Source organism: Alligator mississippiensis, chromosome 3 (assembly GCF_030867095.1).
Source record: "Alligator mississippiensis isolate rAllMis1 chromosome 3, rAllMis1, whole genome shotgun sequence".
NCBI classification, from domain to species: Eukaryota; Metazoa; Chordata; order Crocodylia; family Alligatoridae; genus Alligator; species Alligator mississippiensis.
The window spans coordinates 1,786,597-1,800,911 of record NC_081826.1 but is presented as its reverse complement, the minus strand read 5'-3'; the positions used below and the strand labels follow the sequence as shown (position 1 = coordinate 1,800,911).

Below are 14,315 nucleotides of genomic sequence, written 5' to 3'. Positions count from 1 at the left end.
GGCCCCGTCCCTGCGGCCCCTGCTCCCAGGGGCAGAGGCAGCCCAGGCCCCACGAGGGCAAGAAACACTCACCCGTGGCAGTGCCCGGGGCTGCTAGCTTCAGTCCTGTGCTGTATTGGGGCAACCCATCCCCAGGGTCTAGGGCCCTGATTGACTCTAGCGAGGGGCCGTGTCCCTTTTGGGGGTGGAAGGGCAGCGGGTGTAAGCCGCGAGGTCTCTGTGCAGTGCCCCCCACCTGGGTGGAAGGAGATGGGACTCCAGGAGCGGGTAGTAGCCGTGCCAGGCAGCGGGCACATCCTGGCCCCTCCACGCCCACGACATAACAGAGAGCTGCAGTCGCCTCGGCTTTATTGGGAACAGATGGGGCGTCCCCAAGTCCCACGGCCCCCACCCTATCGGTACCGCGGGGTGCCCCAGCGGTCATCAGGCTCCTCGTCCGTCTCGTCCCTGTCCGGACGCCCGGCCTCCTCCAGGCAGACGCGGGTGCAGCGGCTGCGGAAGGTGGACTGGATGTGCAGGGCCGCGGGGTGGTGCTGGCACAGCGCGCGCCGCGCCTGCCAGCCCCGCCAGAAGGCCTGGATGCACGTGGCCGCCCGCATCAGGTCCTGGTACTGCTTCCGCGACTTGAACACGCGCCGCTCGCCCTGGCCGGCCCGCCAGCTGCTTGACCCGCAGGCCGGCCCCGCGCTCCGGGGCGAGGAGTGGCACGGGGCGGTGCTCGGGCCCCCGTACCAGGCGGCCGCCTGCGGGCCGGGGCGGTAATGTGTCCGGCCCTGCTGGTACGCGTCGGCTCGGCCGCCGGGCACTGCCCTGCCGTCTGGGGGAGCGCCGGCGCTCCAGTAGCTCCCCTGGGAGGAGGCGGATGCTGAGGCCAGCTGGGTTCGCTGGCAGGCGCTGCGCCCGGCTTGCCAAGCTCTGCAGGAGCCCGCCAGGTATCCAGTGCCCGGGGTCCTGCGGCTGCCGCGGAGGGATGCCGCGGTCTGCGGCCACTGCTCGCCTGTGTCGCTGCTCTCCGAGCTGGAGCCCGAGACGCGGGCCGGCCCCTTGCCCGTGCCCAGGAGCACGCGGGTGGTGGTGCGCCGGCCGCACCACGGGCACCGCTTGCACACGGACGGCTCCGTGTCCACTCTCTGCACCAGCCCTGGCTGCCTGAGCGGCCGCTCCTTGCAGCCCTTGCAGGGCCGGCTGGGCCACGCGTCCATCCGGCTCTGGGCCCGGGGGCACGAGTGCCCCCCGGGCACGGGGCGGGCAGGGGGAGGCATCTCCGAGGCCCCCATCACGTAGCTGAGGCGGCCTCGCTGCACGTGGCTGGCGTAGCCCCCGGGGTAGGACGGGGCCCGGGGCTGGCCTCGCAGCGGGGCCGGCCCCCACCGGCCCTGCCTGGCCCGGTAGCCCCGCCAGTGGGCCTGCAGGATGGTGGCGGCGCGGTGCCAGCGGACCAGCGCCCGGCGCGCCTGGTAGCTGCGCCAGTGCGCCTGGATGGTGCGGGCGGCGCAGCGCTTCTCGGCCAGCGCCAGGCGCGTCAGGTAGCCCCACCAGTGGGCCTGGATGATGGTGGCCGCCTGGTGCCGGGTGCGGATCTTGCTGCGCGCCTGGTGGCCTCGCCAGCCGGCCTGGATCGCCGCCGCGGCCGCCTCCTTCTCCGCCGGCCGCGGCCTGGCCCAGTGCCCCCGCCACGGGGCGGCCGGCTCGGCCTTCGGCCCAGGCCACTGGCGGCCGGCCTGAGCCTGGGACTCCCGCCAGCGGGCCGGCTCCTGCCGGGACGGGGAGCCCCGCCGAGGCTTAGCGGAGACGGGCTGCTTCCTGGCCTGGCTGCCCTGCCAAGGGGCAGCCGGCTCAGGCTCTGGCCTAGTCCAGGTCACCTCCTGTCCGGCCCGGTACCCCCGCCACGCGGCGTCCTCCTCCGGCCGCAGCCGAGACCAGCTGAGCTCGTGCCGGATCCTGTACCCATGCAAAGGAGCGGCGTCCCGGGGCTCCTGCCCGGCGCCGTAGCCCCCCGGGACCAGGCCCTGGCGGGTGAGGAAGTCCTTCCAGGCCACCTGGATGGTGACGGCGGCGTGGTACTGGTCGCAGAGCTGCTGGCGGGCCCGGTGCCCGCGCCAGGCGGCCTGGATGGTGGTGGCCGCGTTGTTCAGGAGCATCTCGAGCTCGTCCACCAGCACGTCCTCGAAGGAGGAGGCACGGCGATGGGTGCGAAGGCGTCCGGGGCTGATGCGGATGCGAGGCCGCGGCCCGTCCTGCGCCGCCCCTGGCTGCGGGTCCACCAGGCTCAGCTGGCGCCGCGGCCGCCCGGAGCACGAGGGCGAGGACGAGCGGCCCTCCCTAGCGGCCTCCATGCTGGCGGGGGAAAGCCTGGGTCAGTCCCGGACACTGGGACCCTCTTCTCGGGGTGCCAGGGCCAGCGCTCATTGAGCTGCCCCCGCCACCGGCTGGGCCCTCGCGTCCCTTGGGACCTGTTCGCACAGGGGCCCCAATCCTGGGGCTTGGCCCCCGGTGTCCCGTGAGCTCCCCCACCCTGTTGTGTGGCCTGGAGGGCCGGGGGCTGCGAGGGGACGTGCACCCACCTCGTCCCAGGAGACCATGTCGGCTTGGCTGCTCTCCGTCCTCGGGGACGCTCCGTGGGGCCGAGCCCTGGCTCTGGGCATTACCTGCGGAGATGAGCGGGGCACGGGAGGGCACCCAGGCTGCCGGCCCCGGGGGGACCGGACAGCTCGCCTGGGGGGTCGCGGCACGGGGAGGAATACGGGCAACACCGAGGAGATCGGCCCCCGGCGCTGGGAGGTGGCAGGCGGGAGCCGTGGAACCTGCCCCCTCTGCTGCGCGGCTCGGAGTGCCCTGGGAGCCATGACGTCACCGTGATGTCATAGTGACCGCGTTGTCATGGTCCCGGACAATGTGCAGGGGGAGCCCTTGCAGCAGACCTCGTTCCCATTCTCACCCCGAGACCCCCCAGCCCCGGCCTTGCCTGTGCCCCAGCCCCACACCTGGCAGGGGCAGCCGGAGTCGATGGGGGTCGGACTCGATGATCTACTGAGGTCCCTTCCGACCCTAACATCTATGAATCTATGAAGGCCGGGACGGGGAAAGTGTCCCGGCCCACGTGACGCCTCGGCTGGAGCCCACGAGCCCCGCATTATCGGGGTCCCCAGGTCGGGCACTACCGATTCGTTGTCAGCGCTGAAGCCTCAGGGACCGCGGCGTTGGCAGGAGACCCTGGTCTTAGGGGACGCCCCCAGGCTTGGTGCAGGGGCAGAGACTCAGCCTGCTTGGTTGTCTGCAAGCCCGGGCTCGCGAGTCCACCAGAGGCAGGTGGCGCGGCGCCACGGCCCAGTTCTCCTTTCATTATGCATCGGTCAAAACAAATGACGTGTTTCCTTGCAACTTCCCTGAAACCATCCTGTGCGGAGGTGGGTGTTGCTATCCCAGCCTCCCCTGCGCCGTCCCGCACCCCGTGCAGCCGCCTCCTGGCAGGAGCTGCAGGGCCGCGTCCAGCCCAGCCCCGGCCTGAGGCAGGATCAGCCCTGTCCATACAGCCAGTAATCCCCCAGCTGAACTCTTTAAGGTGACCCGTCCACCCCCAGCAACGCCAGCCCTCACACCCGACCCTGCCGGGGGAAGGCAGGAGGCCTGTGCCACCACCGTCCTCACCCTGCTTCTACGACATGTTCTCAGTGTGCGCTGACAGACCCAGGCCGCGGCCGGCCCCGCTGCAGAGGAAGGCGAACCCCCCCCCCCGCGCACCAGTCTGAGCAGGGGGAAATCCCTTCCTGCCCAGGGCAAGACCCTCGAGCCAGGACGCTGCGGGGTCGGTGCCGGCAGCATTGGCCCAGCCCAGCCGCGGCTGCAGCCGGCCCTAAAACCCCCCGACACGTGGAGCAGAAAGCGGGTGGGGGCAACGAGCAAAGCCTGACAACGGCTATAACTGCGGCCAGCCCCTGCAGCGACGGGGCGACCCGGCTCTGCTGGGCACCCAGGGGTGGAGGCCCGGGGCAATTGCCCACGGGCGCCCTCGAGCCAGACGCTTAAGCCAGGGCAGGGGCAGGGGCAGAGGGGCCAGGCCTCGCCAGGAGCCCTGGGGCAGCACGTGCGCAGGGCTGCGGGGCGGGAACAGCCCTGGGCATGCGCAGCGCGTACTGGAGCCGCACCAGACGCCGCCAGCCGGCAGGGGGCGCGGGCGGCGCCGCTGGGGGACGCTCTAGCCCGGCGGTTCCGCTGCTCCTGGCACGCGGCGCCGGGTGATGACGTAGTTAGCGGGCGACGGGCTGGTACCCGGAAGTGCCCTTAACAATGGCGGAGCCGGTGTTGAAAGAAGGTGATGGTGGGGGCTGATTTCGCGGGGAGGGGTCCTGATGGGGGCGGGGCGGGGAGTTGGGAGGGGTCCTGGGGGGTGCCCGGGCCCCGTGCCGTGGGGGAGGGGAGGCCAGGGCGCCGAGCCCCCCCCCGCCGAGCGGCGCAGCGCGGACGGGCGGGGGGAGCCGCGGTGACGAGCTGTCGTCCTGTGGCAGGTGGCGGCCCGCCGCGCCCCCCCGGGCGCACCTGAGGGCGCGGGCGCGATGCCTCGCAGAAGGCGGCGCTGCCAGGCGGCGGCGGCGGCACCGGGGCGGGCCAGGCCGGGCCGCAGGACCAAAGCCCCGGCCCACTTCCCCTTCGGCCGGCTGCCGGTGGACTGCCAGCTGCACGTCTTCTCCTTCCTGTCGGAGGGGGAGAAGTGCACGGCGGCCCTGGTGTGCGAGGCCTGGAGCAAGCTGATCCGCACGGCCGGGCTGTGGCGCGTGGCCGACTTCATGAGGCTGGGGGCCCTGCAGTCGGGCGTGGACGCGATGCAGGTCTCGGCCCGGGAGTTCGAGCGCTGGAAGGAGTGGGTGCACCAGTACGCCTACCACCTGGCCTCCCGCAACGCCAGCCTGCTGGTCCTCCGCGCCAGCTTCGACCTGGGCGACCACAAGGCCAAGTGGGCCGAGTTCCTCTCCCGCTTCCTGGACAGCGTGCGCTGCGGGGAGCTGCGAGACCTGGAGCTCAACTGGACCCTGACCCACCTGGAGCCGCCGGACTTCTACCCGCCCGGCACCTGCAGCATGACTCAGGTCAGCCTGGCCAAAATGGACCAGATCAACCACTTCCAGAGCCTGCTGGAGAAGCTGCTGCGGTGCGCGCCCAAGCTGGCCAAGATGAAGCTGCCCTTCGACTGGTCGGCCCACTCGGTCGCTGTCCTGACTCGCTTCCAGCACCTGCACACACTGGAGCTCAAGTACTTCTGGAGCTTGAAAGGGGTTTGCCCTGAGATCCTGCAGGAGCTGACCAAAGCCCTGCCCAAGCTGCGGACCCTCATCTTTCACGTGCTGGTTCCCGTCAAGGACTTGGGCGTCTCCTATTCGCTGGAGTCCAGGTCCCTGGAGTATTTGGACGTGTCGCAGAGCCGCGGCCTCGTGTTCTGCCACCTGGACCTGCCTTCCCTGAGAGCCCTGCGGGTCAAGAAGACGGTGCGGGGCATCATCCTGAACCGGCGCACGCGCCTGGCCCTGCAGAGCCGCTGGGCCTGCCTGTACGGCTTGCTGCGGAGCGGCACGCCCAACCTGCGCGTCTTCAACAACAAGGCGTTGCTGCCACACTGGCGGGACCATGCCTACGAGGAGCTGAATGCTCTGCTGCTGCAGTCCTGCTACTGCATTCAGCACTCGGACACGTGGCTCCTGTGACAGGCGTGGGAGGGACAGCCCAGCTCCTCTGGGATCTTGCGCAGGGACGGGGTTCCCTGGCGCTCTGCTCCGGCTGCACCACGCAGCTGGGGATTCCCTGGCCCGGTTCCAAAGCAGCCTCCATTGTGACACTCAGCCTGGCCTCTGCCATGAGCCCGAGGTGCAGCCCTCACTCCTGATGCAGGGAGTCAGTCGCAGCTCCGCCGCTCCTAGGTGGGGAGCTCCACAGGGCACCGGTGCTGCTATGAGCTGAGCTTCCCACTAGGGAGAGGGTCTATGCACTTGCAAGCCCCAGCTGGAGCCCCCAGCCAATTCGGGGCTGTGGCCACGTCTCTTCATTCAGGAGTGCTGTGAGGTGGGGCACAGCATCTTGGCAGAGCCCCTATGGCCTGAGAGCCCCGGCCTCAGGAGGGACCAGGGTGTCCCTCTTGGCACCCCCACAGGGCCTGGCAAGGCTCATTTTGGGGAGACTGTCTTGGTGCTGGGTCTGCACCAGGCGGGAGTCCTGTACAACTGGAGGGTGTTTGGAGAGAGCGGCGTAGTGTGTTTCTATGCAGACATCAATGGTCTGTTCCCGCAGCCGTGTCCACTGTGAACTCCCAAGTGCATTTGTGGCTGCAAGCAGCCGCGTGGGCTCACGGCCTGGCTGGAGAGATGCCAGGGTTAAGGCAGAATGACGTGGTGCTGAGTGCCAGCCCTGTACACCACAGCCTGACGTGTTTGTAGCCCTGGGGCAGAGGCCTAGCAGCCAGGGCTCCAGGTCCTGTCCCAGCTGCTCTGATTCAGGTCAGGTTACAAAGACTCTTCTTTCTTTTGCAAAAGCAGCCTCCAAGCTGGGTGCTGGACCAGAGCCACCTCATGGGCTGCAAGAGTTTGGCACCTCTGCCTGGCAGGACCAAGGCATCCTGGGGTCCCTCTTGACATGGGAATGAAGGCCTGACTTGTCCCCTGGCAGTCCAGGAGGCCTGACAGTACTGTGCCCTTGGCCCCTGTATGCGGGTGCTATAAAAAAGCAGTGGTGCTAGCCATGGGAGGGACAGAGCCCTGCGCCCTCCCCGTCCAGCAAGAGGTACCCCAGCCTCTGGACTGGCTCACCTGACCGCGGTGCTGAGTCAGCGAAAATAAAAAAGAGTTGCCCTGGTGTGCCCTGTCTCCGATCTCTGTTCTCCCCTGAACTGGACTGGGGGCTCTGGCTTCCTGAGGGCTTCTCCGAAGCCAGGAGGGTGCACATGCATGGTCCTGATCGTGGCGGGGGGTGCCTTATGAGAAGTGGCACAGCAGGAGAAGTAGCTCTGCAGTGCTCTGAGGCTGTGAATCGTCTGTGGGCAGGGGCAAGGGAGGAGGATGTGGGACTAGGTGAGACTAGCAGGTGGGCGTGGGCGGGGGGTTGAAACCCTGTGGGAGAAGCAGGTGGACATTCAGCGACCTTGGGGGAGACACTGGTCCTGGAGCCGGGTCTGCACCTTGGGAACAGCCAGGGCTGGAAGGGTTCCTGCTGCAGTGGCAGGCTCTGGTACAGATGGCAGAGAAACCCCATGTGCAGGGAGCCATTGGGAGGGGATGCGGGCCTGCATAGCTGGTCTTCCTGCCTGGCTGGAAGAAAGATGGGCCTGGGCACGAATGGCTGCCTGGACAAGGGTAGAGGCTGTGGACTGTTGCTCTGTGGCTTGGCCAGGTGCCCCTGGTAGATCAGCCGTCTGTCTGTCTCTGTGTTTAGAGAGGGCAAGCCTGGTAACCAGAGGGGCAGGGGGAAGGGAGCAGGTGCTGGCAGAGAAGGACCTGGGAGGACAGGGGACAATAATCTGGATATAAGCCAGCAGTGTGCCCTTGGTGCCAAGAAGGCTACCAGCATCCTGGGCTGCATCGGTAGGAGTGCTGCCAGCAGATCGAGGGCAGTGATCCTTCCCCTCTATTCAGCACTGGGGAGGCCACATCTGGAGTCCTGTGTCCAGCTGTGGGCCCCACTACAGAAAGGATGTGAACACATTGCAGAGTCCAGTGGAGAGCAATGAAATTGGTTGGGGGCTGGGGGACAGGACTGGTGAGGAGAGGCTGAGAGAACTGGGCTGATTGAGTCTGGAGAAGAGAAGACCGAGGGGGATTGAATAGCAGCCTTCACCTCCCTGCAGGGGGGCTGCAAAGAGGATGGAGCTGGGCTGGTCTCAGTGGGGGCAGATGGCAGGACAAGGAGCAATGGGCTCAAGCTGCAGCAAGGAAAGTTGAGGTTGGATATTAGGAAAACCTTTCTCCCAAGGAAGGTGGTGAAGCACTGGAACATGTTACCCAGAGAGGTGGTGTAGTCTCCATCCTTGGGGGTTTTGTAGGCCTGGCCTGACAAAGCCCTGGCTGGGACGATGTAGCTGGGACTGCTTTGAGCAGGGGTTGGACTCGATGTAACCTGGGGTCCCTTCCAACCCTCGTTGTGATTCTATGATTCTGGGCTCAGCAGGATAGTGGCCTTTCTATGGCCTCTTGAAGAGGTGCCAAGGGATGCCCTGTGTCCCGTAGCTGGTGGCACGACTGCTTCAGTGAGGTTTGGCTGGAGAGACTTCACTTCATAGCCTTGGGGGAGGAGGTGCTGGTGGGAAGCAGCTGCTTGCTGGGGCTCAGCAGAGTCCAGCCCAACGTGCTGTATGCGGGGGGCTGGCCTATTGCTGCTCCCTCTGCCCGACACTTAGCCATCCCCTGGCTATGTGGCACTGGAACCAGCTCTGGGAAAGAGCAGGGTGAAGGTGGCTCAGCCAGCAACACAGAACCCAGCTGGTGGCTGGAGGAGGCATGCCCCTTGGGTGGGTGCAGGCAGAGCCTGTGGACCAGAGGATACCTCTAGCTATGGGACAAGCCATGGCCCAGGCACCCACAGCTGCAGCAGCACAGAGCAAGTCCCCAGAGCAAGTCCCCAGAACTGGCAGGACAACACCATCAGCTGCCAGTGCAGCATCCTACAGTCCTGCCATGAGGGGTCCTGATGCCTTGGCCCTTACCTGTGCGCTCCCAGCTCCAGAGACTTTTGGTATAGATGGGGCTTTGCCCTTCTCTGCAGCAGGGGCATGGCCTCTGCCTGGGCTCTGGAGCATGTGTTAACAACCACATATAAGCAGGGTGTTAGCTGCCGTCGTCCCCCTGCTTTGTGTGGCAGGTTCAGGTGTGATGTCTGGTGCTGTCGGGTGACAGTAGTTTTATGAAATTTAGATGATGATTTCTCCGGGGTGGTTTGGACAGGGCTGATCCTGCCACAGGCAGGGGCTGAGCTAGATGTGACCCTGTAGATCCCTTCCAGCCCCACAGCTCTGGGACTCCAGGAAAGACATGCGGCAAGGACAGCCCAGGGCAAGCAGCGGGCTGGTGGCTTAGGCCAGAGCCCTTGGGTTGATCTCATAAGAGCAGGGGGAAGCAGGACAGTGGCAAAGATGAACACCCAGTGGTGCCCAAGGACAGCAGAGGAGCTTTGTATGGGCCTGGAGCGGAGGTAGCACGGACAGCAAGGGAGATGGATGGAGGTGAGTGAGGCAGGGCGAGGGGATGTGAGCTGGCCAAGCCAAAGATGTGTCCCTATGGCCCAGCCAGAAGCAGAGCATCACCTGTCAGCTAACCCACCCTGCAGAGCGCCTGGCTTGACACCAACACCTCGCACTGGGCCCACGTACCCTCAGAGGCAACTTTTCAGTCCCAGGTGCCCTCCCTACCCCAACAAGGGTGGAGCAGGCCTGGCAGCCCATCGCTTTTGAGCCCAAGTGCTTTTTTCTTGTGCTTGCCAGTGGCCAAAGCCAGCCTGGGCTCTGCCCTCCCCTGACCCTGCTGCACCAGGGGGACCCTTCTCCAGGCCACACGCAAAGAAGGGACTTAAAGGCAGGCACAAAGAGCCCAGGCCCTGGGGCTCCATCTCTGCTCCAAGCGCCCCCGCTTAGAGGGAGCAAACGGAGGGACCCATTGTCCTGCAGAGAATGACAGTAGTCATCTGACCCCAGCACTTTTTCCTGCCTAGGCAGGGGGTCAGACTCGATGATCTGTTGAGGTCCCTTCTGACCCTAACATCTGACTCTCCAAAGGCTGGTGCTGGGTTGAGAGCTGAACATCCTGCTGTGCTCTCCATGGGGGTAGGCGGCTTCCAGGGATGCATCTGGTGCCGGCCGGTCAGAGCCAGGCCCTGGGCTGGCTGGACGGTGGATCCCAACCAGCCTGGTGGTGGTTACACTCTGCACCCGGCCTCTCCTGCACTGTTGGACAGCTGGAGCCATCACCTCGGCCTCCCTAATCCCAGCACTCAGCTGCTCATCTTGCCTTCCTCCCCACTGCTTTGGTCCATCAGCCTGGCTTGCGAGCTCAGGCATGAAGGGTACACAGCTCTGCCATGCGGCTGCCCAGCTCTTGGGGGAGTCCAGCCTGGAGCCCCTGGATCCTGCTCCAGTTCCAAGCGCAGAGAAACCATCAGCTGAGCCCTGCCAGGAGGGGCTAGGAGATGGTTCTGGATGGTGGAAGCAGTGGAGAAGGATCCTGGCAGCTGCTGGCTCTGGGCAGAGGGGAGCCGGCAGGAACACATGGCCATCCCCAGGGAGAGCAGAGCAGGGAGGAAGCCCCGGGCATGTCGGGGAGCTGTGCAGAGGCATCCACCTCTGTGGAGCCTGTAAGCCCTGGCCTGATGCATCCACCCACCCTGAAGTTTCCCACCTGCTCGCAGGCAATGAACGTTGGCAGCACTCAAGGGACTTTGCTTCCCCTCAGCCAGCTCTGTGCGGAGGCAGGAGGTGTCGGAGACAGAAGGGCCAGGGAGGCAAAGGCTGGGGCAGGGCACAGCCGTGTGAATGCCTCACATGCAGGAGGCGAAGAGGGGACAGCTGAGCTGCCCAGAGGGCCTTGTTGCTGGTTACTGGGTGAGCACAGTGACTTCCAGCCCTGGGGGAATGAGAATGAGGACAGCAGCAGAGGGGCCGAGATGGGGAAAGCACGGGCAGGAGAGAGAAGCAGGCTGTCAGGGGCATGGGGATGCTGCGTGGTTAGATGGTGACTACAAAGCCAGACTCTGGAGCGGGGCTAGTCAGTTTGCGAGGGATTAGAGGGCCTCCCTGAGGGCAGCGGAGAGGACACAGGAGGCAGAGGCAGATGGGACAGCAACTGCGCCACCTGCCATGGGACAGGCCAAGGGGGCCACAAGCCTGGCTGCCCTCCCCTCCATGCACCACAGCAGGGGCCAGAAGAACCTCCCAGCGCATCAGGCACGAGAGAGACAGCAGCGCTTAGAAAATGGCATAAAAACATGTTATTGCTGCGTGTCCTGGATGGCCAGACACGGGGGCCATCACACCACGGCCCCTCTGCCACAAGGTGCTACAGGTTGAAGTAGTCCAGGGTGTTGTGGCGGCAGAGGTTCGTGGTCCAGATGGCATCGTTCCTGTCCGTGCTCAGCAGCATCTGCTGCAGCTCGGCGCTCACCCGCGAGAACTTCTCCTCGTCCACCGAGCCGTTGAGCAGGCTGGAGGAGGATGGCGGCCAAGGCAGGTCCTCGCCGTAACAGTCCACAGGGTAGGGGTAGATAACGAGCCGCAGGTCCGAGAGTCCCGCTGTGCGGAGCAGCAAGGTCTTGAGTCCACGTGTGGACAGCGGGTTGCCAAACACGCCCAGGTAGCGGAGCCGGGCACAGCAGCACAGGATGGGCAGCAGCGCCTCCAGGTGGGTGTCCGCCAGGCGGCACTCCATGATGTCCAGGTGCAGCAAGGAGCCCGCCGCCTCCCGCAGCAGGCGCTGGAAGGGCTGCAGCAGCGTGTCCGACAGGTTGTTGCCGCTGAGGTCCAGCTTCTTGAGGGCGGGTGTGTGGAGGCTCTGCGACAGGTAAGCCAAGTCGCTGGGCAGAAGGTAGCAGAAGGCCAGCTCGAGGCTTTCCAAGGGGCCCTGCAGGTTGCTGCAAACAGGGGAGAGAGACAGCAGCTGTCAGGCATGCTCCGAGCCATTCCTGCTGACCGCAGGGTACAAGGACAACCCATGTGTCGGGGACCCCAGCCCACCTGGGGCTAAGTGCCTAGCTGCCACAGCTGCCCTGGTCTCTAGCTGACAAGCCCTGCAGCAGCTCTGTCAGCAGCTGCTGGGAGCTCAGGCTCCCCACTTACCCCATCAGCCCTGCCCCAGCCTGCTGTGACAAGTCTCCTGATCCCCGCTTGCTCCTGGATTTCAGCTCAGGGGTCCCCTGTGCATCCACTTCCCTGATCCTGAGAGCATGACTCCACTCCCTACAGCGAAGGAAACCTGGCCTCTGATCCCACTCCACTCTGTTGTGGACTCCAACCCCGACTTCCCCTCCAGACATGGTCATTTGGCTCCTGAATGCTGGCCCAGCCCCCGGACCCCAGCCATCCCCCCCAGGGGCCTAACCATTAGGCAAAACCACCTACAAACAGCTCAGGGGCCAAGCAAGGACCCAAGTTTAAGCACCTGATTGAGGTGAGGAACATTCTGGCTGTGGCCAGGAGATCAGCACAGCCCTGCTGGGACCTGGCCAAGCTTTCGGGTGCAAAGAAACTGAGGGTCCCAGTATGCCCTGAGGCTGCCATGTGTGACAGCACGTGGCCCCCTTTCCGCCCCCTCCACCTGGCCAGCGACTTACCCCAGCAGCTGTCTCAGCCTCCCCGAGAGGCGGGAGGAGCCCAGGTTGAGCTCCTTGAGGCAAGAGAGGCGGCCGAGCTGGGTGGCGAAGTAGTGGAGGCTGCCCTCCATGCCGGCCGAGAGCCGGCGCACATCGATGTTGCTGTAGGGCAGCTTGAGGCTCACCAGGTTGGTGAACTTGGCCATGTGAGGCAGCACCACGCGCAGCCCCGACAGCCCCAGGTTGTTGAAGCGCAGGTCCACCTGTCTGACGCCGGCCGGGTCCAGGAACTCCAGGAGCCCCACGGTGCTGGCGATGGACAGCTCCTCGGCCCGGAAGTCCCGGCACCGAAGCCGCAGGGCGCTGTGGGCGTTGGCCTGCAAGGCGTCCTTGAGGACCCCGTACGAGGTGCTGTTGACGAAGAGGTCCACGCGGACTTCCACGGAGACGAGGCGTGGCGGGGGCAGCGCTGCCAGGCTGCTGTAGGGGCCCTTCCTCCGCTTGGAGGTGCGCTGGGTGCACTTGCTCTGCTGCTTGGACACGTCGATGCAGGCCTTGGCTAGCGTCACCGTCCGCGACCACAGGCTCATGCTCTCGGAGCCCTGGTCGGTGCCGTCGTCCTGCAGGCCCGTCATGTCCAGCACCCGCAGGCAGTGCCGCCGGCTGGGGGAGACAAGAGCAAGCGGAGACGTGAGCGATGGAAGATCGAGAGGTTCAGGGGGGCTGGATGTGGCCTGCCGAGGTGGGGCGTTCGCCCACGGGGCTTCTCTCTGGCCAGACTCCCCCGGGGATCTGGCACGCAGGGGTCTCGCCGAGGGTCCCAAAGCTGCTGCGCCAGCACCCAGGGGTGAACGCCGCCCTCCCCTTCCCCACCACGTTCCCAGTGGCGGTCTGGCAGGGCAGCGAGCGGCGCTGGCGTTCCCCCACCTGCTGCCGCCAGATCTGGAAGCCCCTGTGGTGCCATTTGCTGTCCCTGAGGGTCCCCAGACGGAGCGCGCGGTCTGCAGCAGGGAAAGCCACAAGGGTCTCAGTGGCTCCTAGAGACCCACCCTCGCTCCAGGCCTCTTCTCGCCCTTCCTGTTGGGGTCGCGATGCCCGTATCACCCAGAGAGCGACATCCAGCCCCGGCTCCATCTCGCCTTCCTCCTCAGCAGGATAAAACACTCGTAGGACCTTCCCGTGCCCGGCTGCAAGGTGCCAGCCCCCTACTCCCCCAACCTCCCTAGCTCCCGGGCTGCCGAGATCCCGGTCGGACAGGCCCGGCTCCGGGGCGCCGCGTAGCAAACCCGACGGGCGGCAGGAACAGCGCGGCTCCGGGAGCCGGGGCGGGTTGGCACGTGTCGCCCCACGGAGGCAGGCGGCATTTCGAGGTGGGACTCCCCCACACCCTGTGGAGAGGAGTCTCTGGCTTCACCAGGCAAGGGGCCTGGACTGGCTGACGCACCCAGGCCACGGTTCTCCCCCTCCCCGACGCGCCGAGCGGCCCCGTCGCAGCCCTTGGGATGCGCCCAGGCCCTGCCGCCCCCCCACCCACGTACCCGGAGCCGTGGCTCCGGCCCTCCAGCGCGGCGCCGAGGTAGGCCACGACGCCCAGGATGACGGTCTGCACGCACAGCTTGCTGGGCTTCTCCTGCAGCGGGGCGCGGTCGCAGTGCTGGCAGCGGCGCAGCAGGCGCTGGAAGCTGAGCACCGGGAAGGGCCAGGTCTGCACCAGGTCCTGCAGCACCAGCGTGCGCTTGTCCAGGAAGGCCGCCTTGAAGAGCACGGGGTAGAGCTCCGTGGGGAGCACCTCCAGGGCGCCGCGGGCCGTGGCGTGGTGGGACGCCAGCTTCTGGGCGCAGAGGAACACCAGGGAGTGCATGGCCGGCGCTGCGAGAGAAGGGGAGTGCGGGTGAGACACCGCTGTCCGCACGCCACCGGCCCCGCAGCGTCCCTGCTCAGACTGGTCGTACTGGGGGGGTTCCCATCACCCCCCCGCCCCCAACAGCAGGACGTCGGCGTATCCCGGGGCGGGGGGGGGGGGGGCGCGCCCCTCCCTTTAAGTT

The 14,315-nt window shown here is 66.3% G+C and overlaps 3 protein-coding genes across 3 annotated transcripts; 1 reads left to right on the top strand and 2 right to left on the bottom strand.

Moving 5' to 3' along the window:
• Positions 1-339: 339 nt before the first annotated feature.
• Positions 340-4,252, bottom strand: LOC132249211 (IQ domain-containing protein N-like). The gene has a single exon (XM_059723670.1). The coding sequence runs from the start codon at positions 2,334-2,336 to the stop codon at positions 393-395; it is 1,944 nt and encodes a 647-aa protein (XP_059579653.1). The 5' UTR covers positions 2,337-4,252; the 3' UTR covers positions 340-392.
• A 2-nt stretch (positions 4,253-4,254) lies between these two features.
• Positions 4,255-6,839, top strand: LOC102566775 (uncharacterized). The gene is made up of 2 exons (XM_059723674.1): positions 4,255-4,312; positions 4,506-6,839. The coding sequence occupies exon 2, from the start codon at positions 4,554-4,556 to the stop codon at positions 5,694-5,696; it is 1,143 nt and encodes a 380-aa protein (XP_059579657.1). The 5' UTR covers positions 4,255-4,312; positions 4,506-4,553; the 3' UTR covers positions 5,697-6,839.
• Positions 6,840-10,930: 4,091 nt separating this feature from the next.
• LRRC14 (leucine rich repeat containing 14) lies at positions 10,931-14,215 on the bottom strand. The gene is made up of 3 exons (XM_006267334.4): positions 13,809-14,215; positions 12,292-12,933; positions 10,931-11,592 (listed from the first exon to the last, which is right to left on the bottom strand). Exons 1-3 carry the CDS (start codon positions 14,129-14,131, stop codon positions 11,022-11,024), a joined length of 1,536 nt encoding a protein of 511 aa, XP_006267396.1. The 5' UTR covers positions 14,132-14,215; the 3' UTR covers positions 10,931-11,021.
• Between the last annotated feature and the right edge of the window lie 100 nt (positions 14,216-14,315).